Genomic DNA, 17,627 nt, shown 5'->3' with positions numbered 1-17,627 from the left:
ACCTTTTCTGCTCTAAATTGTTCCAGCACTGGAATGTAGCACAAAAAATAAAAAAATAAAAATTTCAATTTTGTATCCATTCCGTCCGTGGTTATAAACCAAATTCTAGCTAACTTTGGAATTTGTCTGAACCAAATTTGAATATGTTCACGGATGACTTACAGGAAGGTCAGCAACCACAAACGTTAGAAATTGCAATAAATTTGATTTTTAAACCTCCAATAACAAAGAACCATGTAGCTTTAAAGACTATATACCATGCGAATAGTCAATTGGCAGTCTTTTTGCTTTAGCTGTATGTTTGCCCTCAGTTTCTCTCACTCATGCAGCATGAAGGATTTACATATTTCCATTAATAATGGTATAAACACACTGTTTTTATATCCATTCAAACGCTCACAGAATAAAGGCATCTCTGACTCTTCCCAGGACATGTTTCTGTTGACCACTCTTTCATCTGGTTGACCAAAAGGGAGGAAACATCAAAGCAGGGGATCCATATGTTAAAAATCAGAAAATTGACAATAATAAAAAAAAAACATGTTGCTTAAATAATACCTGAAATAGGCCTACTTCAGGAAATGGGGGTAGATGCCCCCTTTTAGTTACTACTGGGGAAAGATGACCCCATATTATGGTAAACCTGTCCCAGCTAACATCTGACTGTAACAGTGATATAACAATTTTTTTTATTTTATGTTTTACAATTATGTAGGCTACTTTGACAATTTAGTTGAATTATTAAATCCATCCATCCATCCATCGTCAACCGCTTATCCTGTGTACAGGGTCGCGGGGGGCTGGAGCCTATCCCAGCTAACAATGGGCGAAAGGCGGGGGACACCCTGGACAGGTCGCCAGTCCATCGCAGGGCCACACATAGACAGACATACACTCACACTCACCTCCACATCCACATCCACATCCACATCCACATCTAGGGCAATTTTTTTGGAGACACCAATTAACCTAGCCTGCATGTCTTTTGGATGGTGGGAGGAAGCCGGAGTACCCGGAGAGAACCCACGCAGACACGGGGAGAACATGCAAACTCCACACAGAAAGGCCGGGGCAACCAGGGTTTGAACCCACGACCTTCTTGCTGGTATATATTATAAACAGTCTTTGAATATATACATACTTATATATAGATGCACCATAGATGCCCATATTCTTAATTGAAGGGATGCCAAAATAGCTAAACTAATTCAGATTTAATGGTTGCAGTCAGCATATAGATTATGATGGATTGTGAAGACATTTAAAATGTATCTCACTCGTGGAATCATTAAATAATAAATTGCAACCCCATGAATTATATTACTGATTAAAATATTAATAACACCAACAACTGGGGGCCTTCTGTCTCAATTCTGAGAGGGGCATTTAGCCCCAAGGTCTTACTTTTACTTATTCACTTCAACATAAAAACGTAAAGAAAAAACAAAACTATCTAACATAAATTCACAGATCCCTCTAATCATTTGGTACCGTGCACTGTGCATTACATACATGTAGCGGACCGGCCGTTAAAGCGCACAGTAGGCATATCCCGCTATCGACAATCAGCGGCAGCGGCACGGACACACACGGCACGGACACACACCACCACCATTGCGCGGTTAGATATGCATCATCATTCGTCAGAGGGCGAACCCGCCTCGCCGCTCGTGTCCATATCGCTGCCTTCCAGATGTTTACAAGAGTTTTATCCGGATCAGCTGATTCCGCCATGTGTCTGCTATGATCAACAAGTGTTTATGTAATATGAGCAGTAAGACGGCGAAAGTGCCTCTAATAACATGGAACCCCAACAGTATAGCCCGTGTTTCTTCGCTTCATGGATTATGCATTCTTATCGTTTAATACCTGTGAGTATTTCCGTCAGATGCGTCTTGAAATTTAGGAATTTACACAGACGTTCTAGCGTTCAAAATCAGCATGGGGATGTAAGCCTTCATGTGTGTCTCCCCCTTAATTTGGCAATTTAATTTCTTGAGTTGCTGTATTATGTAGACAGCTAGAGAAAGTACCGCTAGGGCGCAGTTAGGTCCGATAGAGACCGCCTGTGTGTGATAACAACCCATGTCTTTTGCTCCACGGGTTCATATCTGTTGTGCACAGTAACGGAAGCGCACGGGTCACAGTCCTAGAACACCAGACAGAGCGAGGTTATAAAAGCGGTGAGTACGAGTTAACGTAGGCTAGTATATTCTAATGGAACTTCTGAGATAAATATAAGGTTAAAACATGTAAAAGTTTAAGCATGTAGTGAAATGGAGCATTGGCACTGATTTATTGTATGTGTCTGTCTCCCACCTCTTTGGGGAGAAACGAAACTTAACCTACTGTCAACTTATTTCAAAGAAGAAACTTCTAAGATGCTTGAAAATTAATTACAAATCATCAATATATTGGCTAAGAATAACAATACAAATTATATTATATATTATAAAAAATAATAATTTTAAGTTTTCAAATAATTCTTATATGACCTGCTTATTTTGAGTCACTTTTACACAGAAACAGTTTTATGCATGCAAGTAAAAACGGAAGTCTCTGCTTGATATAGCCCATATAAAATGATGACACAGACTTTCCTTTTTTTTAGTGCAGGGGATTTCAAAGTTTTTTATGCCAATAAACGATGACCTTCCTAAAGTATAAAGGCAGATATATCCAGTATTTTATATATAAAGCTATTATACTGTGTGAGAAAAATATTAATCATGGTATTATAATATAAAGATGACACATGATTGCGAAATTAAATTATTAGCTTTTAAAACATCATTATATTAAAGCCATATACATATATATTGCATGTGGAAAATATACATTTTGCATTAAGTTGACAGCATATCTTTTTTCTGCCCACTATTGGAATAATGTTAACCTGATGGATATAATTCAATTAAAATGTATTTGCATGGGGCTTTTAACACTAAATATCATCCCAAAGCTAACCTTCTGTGAGTACCTCTAAAGAAAGAAACAACACAAATTGTTCTTGAAAGTATGTACTTTGCAAGGATGGAGAGATGAACATGTAGAAATTACTTTTTTTTTTTTTTTTTTTTTTTAGATTTGTTCAAATTTCTTATTAAAAAACATTATTTTAAAATATTCTAGAAATCCTATATTAAAAGTTCTGTAAATATGATACACAAATATGCCAGAATGGGTAACAGGGTTATAGATTTAGCCAAAATTAAGCTCTCAGGAGGAGAGAACACTAGATTTTGGCTTGAAAGTTGTTGGTAAACCAATATTTCCCATAAATTTAAGGGAAAAAATTGTATGATAATTTTTCTTTCAACCACTTTGGTAACAGGGTTGAATGGTTGTACTAGATGTATGCAATGAATCAGCACTAACATATCTGTACTGTATAGATTGAGAAAATGGAAGGAAAGCATTTAATTGTTTTCCTGGAATGCTGTAGAAAGCATCCAAATGATGTTTCCTCCTGTGTCCAAATTTTGTGAAATGTTGCATTTTTTCATTGGGGTATAGGGTAATAGGTTTGCAAACAAATAATGGGAGCTAAATATCACACAGGGGCATTTTAATAAAATAAATGCTCATCATTTCTCCTTCTCAGGCTCAGAATGGCAGATGAATTAACAGATCCTCTCCTCTCAAACGCTGAAGCTCCTACTGATGACCTATCTGCATGTCCCACCAGCCCCAAAGTGGCCATCCTCGGTTCCGGAGACTTCTCTCGTTCTCTAGCTGTGCGGTTGATAGCTAGTGGTGTGCAGGTGGTGGTGGGGAGTAGATGTGTTAATCGCATCCAGTCAGGGCTGTTCCCTGATTCAGTAGAGTTGATGAGCCAGCAGGGGGCATTAATGCAAGATGTGTATGTTGTGTTTATGGCTTTGTTCCCTGAGCACTACCCTTCCTTGCTGGGACTGCAGTCTGCACTTGCAGGGAAGGTGCTCGTGGATGTAAGTAATGCAACAGAGATAAATACCCGTGGGTCATCCAATGCAGAGCGACTAGCTGAGCTGTTTCCAGACAGTCTGGTGGTCAAGGGTTTCAACACAGTGTCAGCCTGGGAGCTGCTGACTGGGGCTCATGATGGAAGCATACAGGTGAGAGCTGTTGTTGTGTTGTCATGTGTACATGGTGGCCCCAAAAAATGGGGTTAATATGTATTATTGCTCATGTCTTAAAAATGCATAAAGGCCTTTGCACGATTTTTGGCATAATTCTATGACGTTTGGAAACAACAAAATGACGTCACTGTGACAACATCGTGGGCAACAACTTGCTACAAATAAATAAATAAGTAAATAATTTGGCCCCAAAACAACAGAGCCGAAAGAGAAGCATGTAAGCTTAATGCCATTGAAAACATAAAATATTTACTTATTTATTTTTAGCAAGTTTTTGCTCCCGATGACGTTACACTGACTTAATTTTGTTGTTTAAAAAAAGTTGTATAAGTACACCAAAAATCGTGCAAATGCCTTTATGCATTTTTAAGATTTGAGCAATCAAACATATTTGCCCCTGAACATGAATTGAAAATTTATGTTCAGTCTGCGACACCTGGACAAGAATAACGTGGACACCGTCCGTAACCATAGCAACAGCTCCAATACTCTCACATGCGCAAGAGTTTTTCACATTTAGGCTTAAAAATCTTATGAATAACCCTTTTATATTATATATTTTTACATTATATTTTATATTTGTGCCACGGGAGCCTTTCACAGTTTCTAACCGTGGATTCTAAATTCTTACAGTTAAATTAACCATGATATTTTTAATCACGTTACTGTTCCTCACTCCATGCAAAATCCCACAGTTTAGTGCTCCGCACCGCTCACACACTCTGCTTGAAAACTAGTGCAGGGTCAACTGATGTCTGTGACCTTTGATCTTTCATTATTTTAGGTCCTGATCTGCAGTGACAGTACAGAGGGGAAAAGGAAAGTTCTGCAGTTGGCTCGGCAGATGGGGTTCCACCCGGTAGACATGGGTGGCCTTTCCGCTGCTCGAGATCTTGAGGTAGCCCCTTTGCGCCTATTCCCATCTTGGAGTGGCCCGATCCTTGTCACCTTCCTGCTCTTCCTGTTCTTCTATGGCTACGGTTTCTTGCGGGGGATTCTGTTGACGTTTCTTGCCCAAGGACACAATGCTTTTTACCGTCTCGCCCTTGACCTGGTGAACGAGAGCCTGTCATCAGTCGCCTTGGTGACCCTGGCACTTGTATACCTGCCAGGCTTGTTTGCTGCATGGTTGCAGCTCTGGAGGGGCACTAAGTACTGCCGTTTCCCAGCCTGGTTGGACCGCTGGTTGCTGCGGCGAAAACAACTGGGCCTGCTGAGCTTCCTGTGCGCAGCATTGCATGGTGTCTACAGCCTTTGCCTGCCACTGCGCAGAGTTACAATGTACAGGTTAATCAATGCCGCCTACAAACAGGTGCGTGAACAAAGACCTCACTGAGAATTAATTTTTTTTAAATTTAGTGACTCATTTGTGCATTGCTTAGATGATATTTTCACAAAACTGTAACATTAATCTGTGACCTTTTTTATAACCATTGTTTAGTACAATGGATCTCAACCCTGGTCCTGGAGTACCCCAACACTGCATGTTTTGGTTATCTCCCTTATCTAACACACCCGATTCAACTCATCAGCTCATTAGCAGAGGCCCCATGACCAGAATTGGGTGTGTCAAATAAGGGAGACATCCAAAATGTGCAGTGTTGGCGTACTCCAGAACCAGGGTTGAGAACCACTGGTTTAGTACTTACTTAAGAATGTAAGAGATGTCTGCTATGCATTTGCCTGTATGTATCAGGTTAAGGCCGGTATAGAGGAGCCATGGGATGAGCAGGGTGTTTGGCGCTCTGATCTCTACCTGACTTGTGGGGTGTTGGGTTTGGGTGTCCTCTCTCTACTGGCCATCACATCCCTTCCCTCAGTGGGTATCACCCTCAACTGGAGAGAGTTTACCTTTGTCCAGGTGAGCCCTTGCATGCCAGTACACATAGGCTGTCAAGTTACTCAATTAATCACAGCCCGTACTTAAACTACGTAATAAGAAATGTCCTTACTATAGAAGCAATTCAAGCTTGATGTACAACCTTGGTGCAGTAGGAGGCAGTCAGCGCTCCAGCTGTATAGGCAACATGCCTCGTCAAACCAAGGAGCAGGCAGCAGATCCTTCCACAGCTGGACTGAGCTGAGATCTCAAGATTTTAAAAAATTTCAGTCTACATTTAATTTAGCACATCGTCATAAAAACACAGGGTTTAAGACTAGAGACACTGAAAACTAGTGAAACGTGATACAACCAAAGTGAGATGCTCCAAATGTACCCATCAGATGCACGAGTACATAGACCAACATCAAAAAATAGAACAGATGGATTTCGGCCAATAATAGGGTCATGTTCAATGATATGGAAATAAACCAATATTTGTAATTTTAAAGATACATTTTGTATTGCCTTAATGCTTTACTTGTCTGTTGTATACTGTATGTATATAACAAAACACATCTGAATGATAATATTTACTATATATTACATGCATGATTATTTTAGCGATAATTTTCAAATTTACCTTTATTTGTGGGGGCCTTTCATAGTAAATATTGATATACAATTAACTCTATTAATTAATCTGCACATCATGTAATTAATTAGATAAAAAAATGTAATTAACTAACTGCACTATACATCACCTTTTTCACACTTTAATATTTTTACCACATTGGCTGAAGCTTTGGTGAACCTAATGCCTAATTTACACAATTTACCACAGCCTTTTCTTGTATTGTTTTAGCAGAAATTTAGGGGCAAAGTCCTATTTTGGCTAATATTTACACGTTGATGATCAGGGCTTTTTTATAGATCTTGAAGGGATTTTTCAAGCCGCTGACACCCCTCATGATATAATATTGGGAGGAGACTTTAATCTTTTGATGGACTCAGTCCTTGATCATAGTGAAGCAAAAGTGTGAAAGCTAGAGCAACATTGATGCTTCAGAGGATGTGTATAAATCTTGGTCTAACAGATATTTGGAGACATTTGAACCCATCTGGTAGGGACTATACATTTTTTCATCAGTCCATAAGATTTATTCTAGAATTGTTTTATATTAAGTCCCTCATTTCATGTTGTTGATAGCTCAATTGGAAACATTTTAGTCTCAGATCACGCCCTGGTGAATTTAGAGGTGTTGCCACATGTGGAGAAAAGGAAATCATATAGTTGGCATTTTAATGTATCCCTTTTGCAAAATCCTAAATGGCAATAAATGTTAAAGGCTGAAATCAATGTTTATATGGAGACCAACTGGTTCTCAGTATCCTCTGTGGGCATGTCTTCGGAGACACTTAAGGTGGTTCGTAGGGGCCGTATAATACAGTGTGCCTCATTCACCAAAAAATCCAAAGCATGAGAACTCGTGGAGTTGGAAGGGAAAATTAAAAGTGCCAAGGCAAAGCTGAAGCACCGAATGTACTATGAAGGCCTCAGAGAATTGACCCATTTGAAATACAGATATAATACTATTTTGTCATGGGAGGAGTAGTTTTGGCTATTCAGGGCAAGACAATCATACTTTGAGTCGGGGTTCAAGGCAGGAAAACTCTGGCTAGATATACAGTATAAGATGGAGTAGGGCTGGGCGATAAATGATATCAATATTTATAGCGATAAAAAAACTCCACAATATCGAAGATAAGCTTTTGAGTAATCTTCGATATTTAGCCTGTGTCCTACATCTAGACATGCGTGTTGCTAAAAACACTAGCAGTTTGGCTTTCTTGTCGTATGTTATCACTGGCGCGTGCTGAGCGAATGTGAGCGAGCGTTGGACAGCTTGGTCAAACGATATAATAAGACCTTAAAAAAATATGATTCATAAGTTTGTGCACGAAGATGCTCGGAATTGGGATAGGTGGCTCAAACCCTGTTATTTGCAGTACGAGGGGTCCCGCAAGCCTCCATGGGGTTTTCCCCATTTTAATTATGTTAAAATGGGGGAAAAAAATCCAATCCAATCAACTTTATTTATATAGCACATTTTCAAAAACAACAAGGTTACCAAAGTGCTGCACAAAGAATAAATAGAAAATATAATAACACATAAAACAGATAAAATATAGGGGCCATTTTAATGTGTGGAGCAAGTCATTCCACAAAACACACAGCGCAAGATATTTATTATTTTTCACCTGAACCATACTCTGAAGGGCCCGTTTTCTCTGTTTAGCAGCATGTCTCAGCCTTGCCCTCTTCTTCTCTTCAGCTGCCTGTTTTTTGAGATCCTGAGCACTACTGGATCCTTTGCAGCCACAGTTGAGTCTCTCTTTAAGCTGACTCCACTGCTGCTGGCGTTTGTTAGTGGTTCCTGCTGAACGGATGTTCTTGCAGAGTGTGCGATCCACCTCCCCATATTTTACATCATCTCGTCTGAAGAACTCGACTGCCAACTTCTCCCTGGATTGGAGGGTGTACTTGACGGTCTGACTGGCTATTGAATGTTACACATTATGGGAAAATATACTTTCTTATGGCGTTTGCCTAGTCCCATAATAGCGCACATAAAAGTCAGGCACGTGTACATAATAATAAATAATGGGGGTTAAAAGATGATTCTGTGCATATATGTTTTTCTTTTCTGTTTAATGTGTTAGAATCAATAAAGTGTGTTAATCGAAAAAATGTATTTATGGAACAAGCACAGTTGACATCATGAGATTCACAAGTACTTGGCAATGTGTCAACTAGTGGCAAAACTATAACCAACTATATATAAATAAAGTAATTTGAACCAAAGGTCTTATTTAAGTCATATATCTAAAACTGCCATTTTAAAAACCCAAAGAAAAATCCTACATAAAAAGCTCTATAAAAGGCTTTTCACACCAGAAAATTCTTAAAAGGTGCTTGTTTTTCAGCCAGTGCAATTTTCTGAAATAGTCAGTAATTGTAAGGTGTATATAAATCTTTTTTTTTTTTAAACAGGCACGAGCAATGTATTCAGTATTACAGCACAAGCTCTGTCTTATGTCATTCATACATTTTTTGTCTCTCTTCAGTCTGGTTTAGGCTACACTGCTCTGACTCTGTCCATCATGCACACGCTCTTCATCAGCTGGGATTTTGCCTTCCATATTGAGGCATATCCATTCTACATGCCACCAAGCTATGTATTAGCTGTAGCTCTTCCCTGCACTGTTCTGGTGTGCCGTTGCTTCCTGCTGTTGCCATGCATCTCCATCAGACTGGCACGAATCCGCCGCGGATGGGAGAGTAAACGTAACTGTCCTGTCTTACAGCACCACACTGTAGTGGCTAATGGAATACCATAGGAAATCTGAGAAGGAGAACAGACATCTGTGCACTGACCTGATGTAACTAAAGCTGCAGTGTGTAATATATGCACCACTAACTTCAAACAGTCCTCCCAGGCTAAATACAAAGTTGAACAAGGAGTATTTTGAGAGGAGGGAACGTTTTTTTCCTGAAAGTAATATTTGGGAACAGTGACGACTGTCAAACATATAAAACTGTTGCATGTTATAGATTGAGAAGTAATCGTGCAATCTTAACACTAACCCTGCTAAGGTTGAGTATTGGATACATGGATGTGACCATAGGTGTTATCAGGTTCAGTCAGTACCAGCAGAGGTCTTCTCACAGAAGCACACAGACAAGAGCTCTGCACACATGTCTACAGTACTTCAGGACTTCAGATCAAATCTCCTTGTCCATGTATTCATGTTCATAATGATACAATAGCCAATCAAGTACATCATTGTTGATGTTTACACACCTCTAGAATATTTCTAATGCACAGACTCATTCAAATAAGGTCAGTATCACAGCTCCCATACACAGGAGAGACTCCTCAATCATGCTGAGGTATTTTGACCTTCAATAAGTCCTGACTGGACTTCTGATCTTGTTTTGTAACTCCTTTGTAAGCCCTTTTTTTTGTAATTTGTGCCTTTACTGTTGTAAACAAACTCTGTGTGAACACAAAATAAAAATAAAAAATATTAAATAGACTGTTTAACCAAAAATTGCAATTTCATTCTATGCCATTTTGATACTTTTTGGAGTTTTTTGTTGTTTTTTAGTTTTTTTCTTCTCTCTCTTTAGAGCTTAACAGGCACTGGACACCACGCACTTTAGTTGAACAAAAAATGACAGTCTGAACATTTTAAATAACTCCTTTTTTGGGGGGGCCTGGGTAGCTCAGTGGTAAAGATGCTGGCTACCACCCCTGGAGTTCGCTAGTTCGGATCCAGGGTGTGCTGAATGACTCCAGCCAGGTCTCCTAAGCAACCAAATTGGCCTGGTTGCTAGGGAGGGTAGCGTCACATGGGGTAACGTCCTCGTGGTAGCTATAATGTGGATCGTTTTCAGTGGGGCACGTGGTGAGTTGAGCATGGATGCCGCGGTAGATGGCGTGAAGCCTCCACAAGTGCAATGTCTCCATGGCAACATGATCAATAAGCCACATGATAAGATTGCGGGTTGACGTCTCAGATGCGGAGGCAGCTGAGATTTGTCCTCCGCCACCCGGATTGAAGGAGTCACTACACAACCACGAGGTCTTAAAAGCGCATTGGGAATGGGGCATTCCAAATTGGGTGAAAAAGGGGGAAAAAAAATCTCCTTTTGTGTTCCGTTTGTGCACAGGAAAAAAAAAATATTTATAAAAATATATGATAAAAAATTAGGATAAAGTAAATGCCTTGAAATGTGGGGAAATGGAGGTACTGACGTTCAGGAAAATTTCTATTCTATTTTTAATTTTTTTGCTTCTCGTACCTCCACTTAAGTGATTTTTTTTTTTTTTGCATGTTTTATTTTCAGTTTCACTTCCTCAGTCTGAAAAACTGCAGATATTGAGAATCCATCTTCTATTGCCGCTTGTCCTATGTAGGGTAGTGCTGGAGCCTATCCCAGCTGTCTCAGGCCAAAGGCAGAGAAACACCCTGATCCACCCTGGCCAGTCCATCACAGAGCAGCACACACAGTCATACACATTCACTCTCAACCTACAGGCAATTTAGAGTTTTCAAATCACTTATCCAGCTTGTTTTTAGGACTGTGGGGGAAACCGGAGCACTTGGAGGAAACCCACGTGAACAGAAGCAGAACATACAGAAATGCCCTGTGTGAGCCAGAATTTGAACCGGGGACCTTCTTGCTGTGAAGTGACAGTACTACTAAATGAGAATGTAGTACAGAAAAGATGTTCTAAATTAAACCTTTCATCAATTAATCAAGTTCTTTGTTGTGAGAGCATAATTCATGCCTAAACTTTATTTAACAAAAAACAATGACAATTACCACCTCTGATTCACTTCCAAGGTGTCATTTAAATAAAACAAGTTATCTGGTGCAGTTAATATTATTCCCAAAGCAATGAATTACTCTGACAACAATAAATCAGTTGTCCTCAAAATAGAAAAACTGCATTATAAAAACTTAAGTCAAGTTCAACATGAAATTAAAATAGATAATTTGTTCATTACAACAGAACAGATGTGTGTACTGTGTATGGTAAATTAATACTCCCAAGAACTCTAGTGTCACATCTTGTTCATCATCACCATGCCGTCTGGGGACTGGCCTTGAACTTTTCATAGTCTTCCATTCTGAAGAAAGCCAGTTCTGTCTCATTGGCTGTTAAAAGAAGAAAGGTGATGAGATTTCACTTGGTGCACAAACAATGAATTAGCAGTAGTGGACAAATTTGATTTAGCATTCAACTTGCATAAAAGCACCAACGGTCTAAGAAACAAACAAATATATTATCATCATATACATTGTACATGTGTAATATTCAATTAATCAGCAGTTTTTCTGCTATAGTATCAATAAATTAGGTTGCTATAGCATGAAATGTTATATTAACTGTAAATGTTAATTTGCGGTTCAAAAGAATCCATATCTACCCTAGGGCAGGTGTTTTTAAATTGGGGTCCGGGCAACACAAGGGGGTTGGGAGAAAACATTCAGAGGTGTGTGTAATTTTTTTTACAAAAAACAAAATTGAAATTTGTTTACATTATTACCACTTATTTCTACAATTATTTAGATAATTTTATTCTATTGGCAGCCATAGTAAGAAATAAAAACGTGTTTTTTAAAAAAATCTGCATTTCATTACATGTTAAGATATTGCAATCTAAAATCCTGTTTACCATTTTTCTCAGAAAGGAGGATATTCGGGGGTCCTTGGCGTAAAAAGTTTGAAAACCCCTGCCTGAGGGCATAAGTTTATCCCCACTACCAAAACAAACTCATATAATTACAACAGACAGTCAGGAATGCTGAGAGGATTATTGGTGCCCCCCTGCCCACCCTCAAAGGCCTGTACATCTCCAGAGTGAGGAAACGTGCAGGTAGAATCACTCTGGTCCCCAAACACTCTGCCCACTTCCTCTTTAAACTGTTGCCCTCTGGCCGGTACTGCAGAGCACTCAGTGCCAGGACATCCAGGCACAAGAACAGTTCCAACCCTCAGGCCATTTACCACATGAACAAGTAAACTGCCTTCAGGACTCCCCATAGTACAATAAATACAAAAAATACAAATCTCATGTATATATGTAAATTCACTCATAGTTAATTCAATAACTGTACATACCCCTACCTTGCACATGTACATACACCATTCTGTTATATGTCCTATTATTTGTATGTCTATTTATACTCTACCTTGTTTTATATTCTGTGTCTCACTGTAATGATCCGTGTGCACTTGTTTCTCCTATCACCAAAACAGGCAATTTTTATTCTGATATCAAGCTTTAAATTACATACCAACATCACACGCTCGTAACCTGCTGCCACCACGCAGAATCAACTTCTCATCATCCTCTAAACTCATTACAAGCTCATTTGTCTGGAAAAAATAAATACAAATATATATATATATATATATATATATATATATATATATATATATATATATATATATATATATATATATATATATATAACATGGTCATTTTATTCATGCTGTGAAGGCTGCATTTCATTTTTTTACTTTTGCGGCTAAAAGTTGAAGAAAAATATGGAGTACAGCTCAAGATTTTTAACTGTATATCATCACATTTATTACAACAGTAGCCTAATTATCTAATGCAGTATAACATGACAGATGTCACAAATTGTTGACATAAAATCAAGTTACCTTTGCTCCATGTGCCTGATGAATGATTTTCATTGTGTCTGCAACAATACAACAAAAAGGAGTTTACTTCTACAACTGTTACTATTATTGCAGTTAAAAATAAGCGCAGTGCAGACTTACCATAGTCAAATTTCTTGAAGGGTGGAGGCAAACCAGCTCTAGTCGAAACGTCTTCAAGAAGAGAAGTGTTTAGTAACTCTCACTGTTTAATATCAAGAACCCATCTGATTTACTAGATTAAAAATAATATTGAATCATGGTTACAGTCTGCCCGTTATCATCAAGTCTTACCTTGCTTAACAAACGAAATAAACTCTTCCACCGTCTGGTCTAAACTGACGCCTTTGAAAACCACAGGTTTAAAGTTGCGATGCTCAAAAGACCGAACCAGACGCACCGTCAGAACCGCCTGTTCGGACATCACGAACACGTTCCGCTTCAGCACATCATAAACCACATCACAAGACTAAATCACAAATGATCGAATCAAATAAAACGGCAATAACAGAAAGTACTGACACACGACTTCAAAGTGTATTTATGTTATTAAAGGCCATTGAGTGAGAACTTCCAGAATGTTCAGAGTGCAAATCTAGACCACAGTAATCGCTCCAGCTTCATAGATCAGGAAATAGAAGTAAGTCTCAAGCAATAGATCAGCGGCACAATCGATGTATCTTGGAACTTGACTTTACCACAGTTTGGAGCATCTTAGAGATATATCTACGCAGTCCATTTATATAATGTGCTGTGTAATGTTTTTGTTTTATATAATATAATTTATAATAAATTTGGATTCATTTATAGGCTTGAAGCAGATGTGGGTCCCCCGTATTGAGACATTCATATTGGTGGTATTGGAGACCATGATGGATCCAAGAAATAAAGTACAAGAAATTTCTAACAATGAACAGGACAATAGGTACAGTGAGAAACAGTGCAGCGCCGACCAGTACACAGTAGTGCAAAAAGATGACAGTTTCTAAAAACGTAAACATAACATACTATGAGATAGTGTTCTATGCACATAGCAGTTATTGAGGTAGCAGACAGTTATAAAGTGACAGTAATTAAAGTGCAAATCGGGACACGTGTGTGTGTGTCAAACCAGTCTCTGAGTATTGAGGAGTCTGATGCTTGGGGGAAGAAGCTGTTACACAGTCTGGCTGTGAGGGCCCAAATGCTTCGGTACCTCTTGCCAGACGGCAGGAGGGTAAAGAGTTTGTGTGAGGGGTGTGTGGGGTCGTCCGCAATGCTGGTTACTTTGCGGATACAGTGTTTTTTGTAAATGTCTTTGATGGAGGGAAGAGAGACCCCGATTATCTTCTCAGCTGTTCTCACTATCTTCTGCAGGGCTTTGCGGTCCGAGACGGTGCAAGTCCCAAACCAGGCAGTGATGCAGCTGCTCAGGATGCTCTCAATAGTCCCTCTATAGAATGTAGTGAGGATGGGGGTGGGAGATGTACTTTCCTCAGCCTTCGAAGAAAGTAGAGATGCTGCTTGGCTTTCTTGGTGATAGAGCTGGTGTTGAGGGACCAGGTGAGGTTCTCCGCCAGGTGAACACCAAGGAATTTGGTGCTCTTGACGATCTCCACAGAGGAGCCGTCGATGTTCAGTGGAGAGTGTTCACCTTTTGCTCTCCTAAAGTCAACAACCATCTCTTTTGTTTTGTCGACATTCAGGGACAGGTTGTTGGCTCTACACCAGTCCGTTAGTCGCTGCATCTCCTCTCTGTATGCTGACTCATCGTTCTTGCTGATGAGACCCACCACGGTCGTGTCATCTGCGAACTTGACGATGTGGTTCGAGCTGTGCATTGCTGCACAGTCGTGAGTCAGCAGAGTGAACAGCAGTGGACTGAGCACACAGCCCTGGGGGCCCCAGTGCTCAGTGTGGTGGTGGTGGAGATCCTGTTCCCGATCCGGACTGACTGAGGTCTCCCAGTCAGGAAGTCCAGGATCCAGTTGCAGAGGGAGGTGTCCAGGCCCAGCAGGTTCAGCTTTCCAATCAGGTGCTGAGGAATTATTGTGTTGAATGCTGAGCTGAAATCTATGAACAGCATTCGAACATATGAGTCCTTTTTATCTAGGTGGGTGAGGGCTAGATGGAGGGTTGTGGCGATTGCGTTGTCCGTTGAACGGTTTGGATGATACGCAAACTGCAGTGGGTCTAGTGAGGGGGGCAGCTGGGTCTTAATGTGCCTCATGACGAGCCTCTCGAAGCACTTCATGATGATTGGTGTGAGTGCGACGGTAGTCGTTGAGGCAGGACACTGAAGACTTCTTTGGCATGGGGATGATGGTGGTGGCCTTGAAGCACGTTGGAACGACGGCGCTGCTCAGAGAGATGTTGAAGATGTCGGTAAGAACATCTGCTAGCTGGTCTGCACATCCTCTGAGCACTCTGCCAGGAATGTTGTCTGGTCCAGCAGCCTTCTGTGGGTTGACTCTGCGTAGAGTTTTCCTCACATCCGCTGTGATAAGACAGAGCACCTGGTCGTTGGGAGGAGGGCTGGTCTTCCTCGCCACCACGTCGTTCTGCACTTCAAACCGAGCGTAGAAGTCATTCAGCGCATCTGAAAGGGAGGCATCTTTGTAACAGGCAACTGATGTTGTCCTGTAGTTGGTGATGGCCTGGATGCTCTGCCACATGCACCGTGTGTCACCGCTGTCCTGGAAGTGACTGTGCTCCGGCCGTGTGCGCGCTTTGCCTCTCTGATTGCCCGGGACAGTTTGGCCCTAGCTGTTCTTAGGGCTGCCTTATCGTCTGCTCTGAAGGCAGAGTCTCGGGTCCTCAGCAGCGTGCATCATCCACGGCTTCTGGTTGGAGCGTGTGGTGATGGTCTTGGAGAAAGTGACATCATCAATGCACTTGCTGATGTAACTGGTCACTGATGCTGTGTATTCCTCCAAGTTGGTAGAATCGCCATATGTTGCAGCCTCCCTGAACATGTGCCAGTCAGTACACTCATAACAGTCCTGAAGAGGCAGAGATGGCTCCTGCTGGCCAGGTTTTCACCTGCTTCTGAAGCGGTTTTGTGCGTCTGACGAGTGGTCTGTATGCTGGAATGAACATAACAGAGATGTGGTCTGAGTAGCCGAGGTGGGGGCGGGTCTCTGCACGGTACGTGCCTGGGATGTTTGTGTAAACAAGATCAAGCGCGCTTGCCCCTCTCGTTGCAAAGTCCACATACTGATGGAATTTAGGGATCACTGTTTTGAGATTTGCATGGTTGAAATCTCCGGCGACAATAAACAGTCCGTCGGGGTGAGCGTTCTGCAGTTCGCTCATAGCCCCATACAGTTCACAGAGCGTTTCCTTAGTGTTAGCGCTGGGGGAATGTAAACTCCGGTTATAATAACAGTGGTGAATTCCCATGGTAAATAAAAAGGTCTGCATCTAACAGTCACAAGCTCCACCAGCATCAGGCGACTGGAGGCCTGGTCTCCGCAGCAAGCCGAGTACGCGTAGTGCCTCCTGCAGGTCATCATGCAGCTTGGTTTTTGCATGAGTCTTATATTTCAGTAGTGTCTGGCGATGGTAGACACGAACACCGGTTGCTCCGATGTCCATGTGCCGCAAAAGTCTGGCTTTTTTAACAAAAATAGCAGCATTTTTGGATCCGGAGTGGCCGCTGCGTACTACCACGCCGCTACGTACTACCGCGCCACCATCTTGGATCATAAATGGGAATGGCATCCATATGTCATTGTGTCACAACCTAATTTTGATGTACCGGTTTATGTGGTTAAGTTGGAAGGGTGTAAGGGTGTGGAGAGAGTGTTGCATTGCAATATGTTAAGCCCATGCAAGTTTGAAACAGCCTTGCCCCTAGGGGAGAAGGAAGTTTTCCCTCCAGATTGTAATATTACATGCAGAGTAACTGGTGGATGTATCCATGGGTGGGAGGGTGTGTTACAGGTTCAACGGCATCTGCCCAGCATGATGGGGGGACGGATTGTGACGTAAATGTTGTTGGAGCAGTGACACATGCGTCCCAGAGGGAAGGTCCCACAAGCCCACACCATCTGCCAGTGGAAATGGAGGAACTACGACGGTCTACTAGGGCCACTAAGGAACTGTTGCCTCAGCGGTATCGAATGTTATACTGGGGGGAATGTGAGGACACATTTGGAGTAGGGGGGGTGGTTGTAAGCTGTTGAATATAAACAAGAGGAGGGACCATGGGTTTGCAGCGTTTCCACCCTGTCTCATTTGGTGGTGAATAGGACCGCACACCTGTTGGTCATTTGATTAATGTACTCAAAGTTATAAAGCCGGTATGTTTCCTGTGTGGGGGGGATTTGTGTTTGGTACTGTTGAGCTCCAAACCTAACGCTGCCGTGCTGGGACGTGGGTCGTTTATTGTCGTATTGCGTTCCTTTGCAGGGGCTAAAGTCTCCTATTAAACACACTGTTTTTCTTAAGTAGGGCAAATAG

General features: G+C 41.2%; 2 protein-coding genes across 4 annotated transcripts; one reads left to right on the top strand and one right to left on the bottom strand.

Moving 5' to 3' along the window:
• The first annotated feature begins 1,657 nt into the window (after positions 1-1,657).
• steap3 (STEAP family member 3, metalloreductase) lies at positions 1,658-10,034 on the top strand. 3 transcript variants are annotated; one of them, XM_052147833.1, is made up of 6 exons: positions 1,658-1,871; positions 2,125-2,183; positions 3,605-4,097; positions 4,906-5,433; positions 5,818-5,982; positions 8,277-9,208. In XM_052147833.1, the coding sequence occupies exons 3-6, from the start codon at positions 3,612-3,614 to the stop codon at positions 8,289-8,291; spliced, it is 1,194 nt and encodes a 397-aa protein (XP_052003793.1). In that variant the 5' UTR covers positions 1,658-1,871; positions 2,125-2,183; positions 3,605-3,611; the 3' UTR covers positions 8,292-9,208. The 3 variants fall into 3 exon arrangements, with proteins under 3 accessions (XP_052003793.1, XP_052003792.1, XP_052003791.1); XM_052147831.1 differs by having other exon boundaries at positions 1,666-1,871; positions 9,070-10,034; XM_052147832.1 differs by lacking the exon at positions 2,125-2,183 and having other exon boundaries at positions 1,662-1,871; positions 9,070-10,034.
• Positions 10,035-11,283: 1,249 nt separating this feature from the next.
• Positions 11,284-13,801, bottom strand: c18h2orf76 (chromosome 18 C2orf76 homolog). Its single transcript, XM_052148869.1, has 5 exons — positions 13,479-13,801; positions 13,308-13,358; positions 13,188-13,225; positions 12,815-12,896; positions 11,284-11,671 (listed from the first exon to the last, which is right to left on the bottom strand). Exons 1-5 carry the CDS (start codon positions 13,606-13,608, stop codon positions 11,595-11,597), a joined length of 378 nt encoding a protein of 125 aa, XP_052004829.1. The 5' UTR covers positions 13,609-13,801; the 3' UTR covers positions 11,284-11,594.
• Between the last annotated feature and the right edge of the window lie 3,826 nt (positions 13,802-17,627).

This window comes from Xyrauchen texanus, chromosome 18, assembly GCF_025860055.1.
Source record: "Xyrauchen texanus isolate HMW12.3.18 chromosome 18, RBS_HiC_50CHRs, whole genome shotgun sequence".
Classification (NCBI taxonomy): domain Eukaryota; kingdom Metazoa; phylum Chordata; class Actinopteri; order Cypriniformes; family Catostomidae; genus Xyrauchen; species Xyrauchen texanus.
Note: the sequence above shows the minus strand (reverse complement) of the source record. Positions and strands in the feature narration are given on the sequence as shown.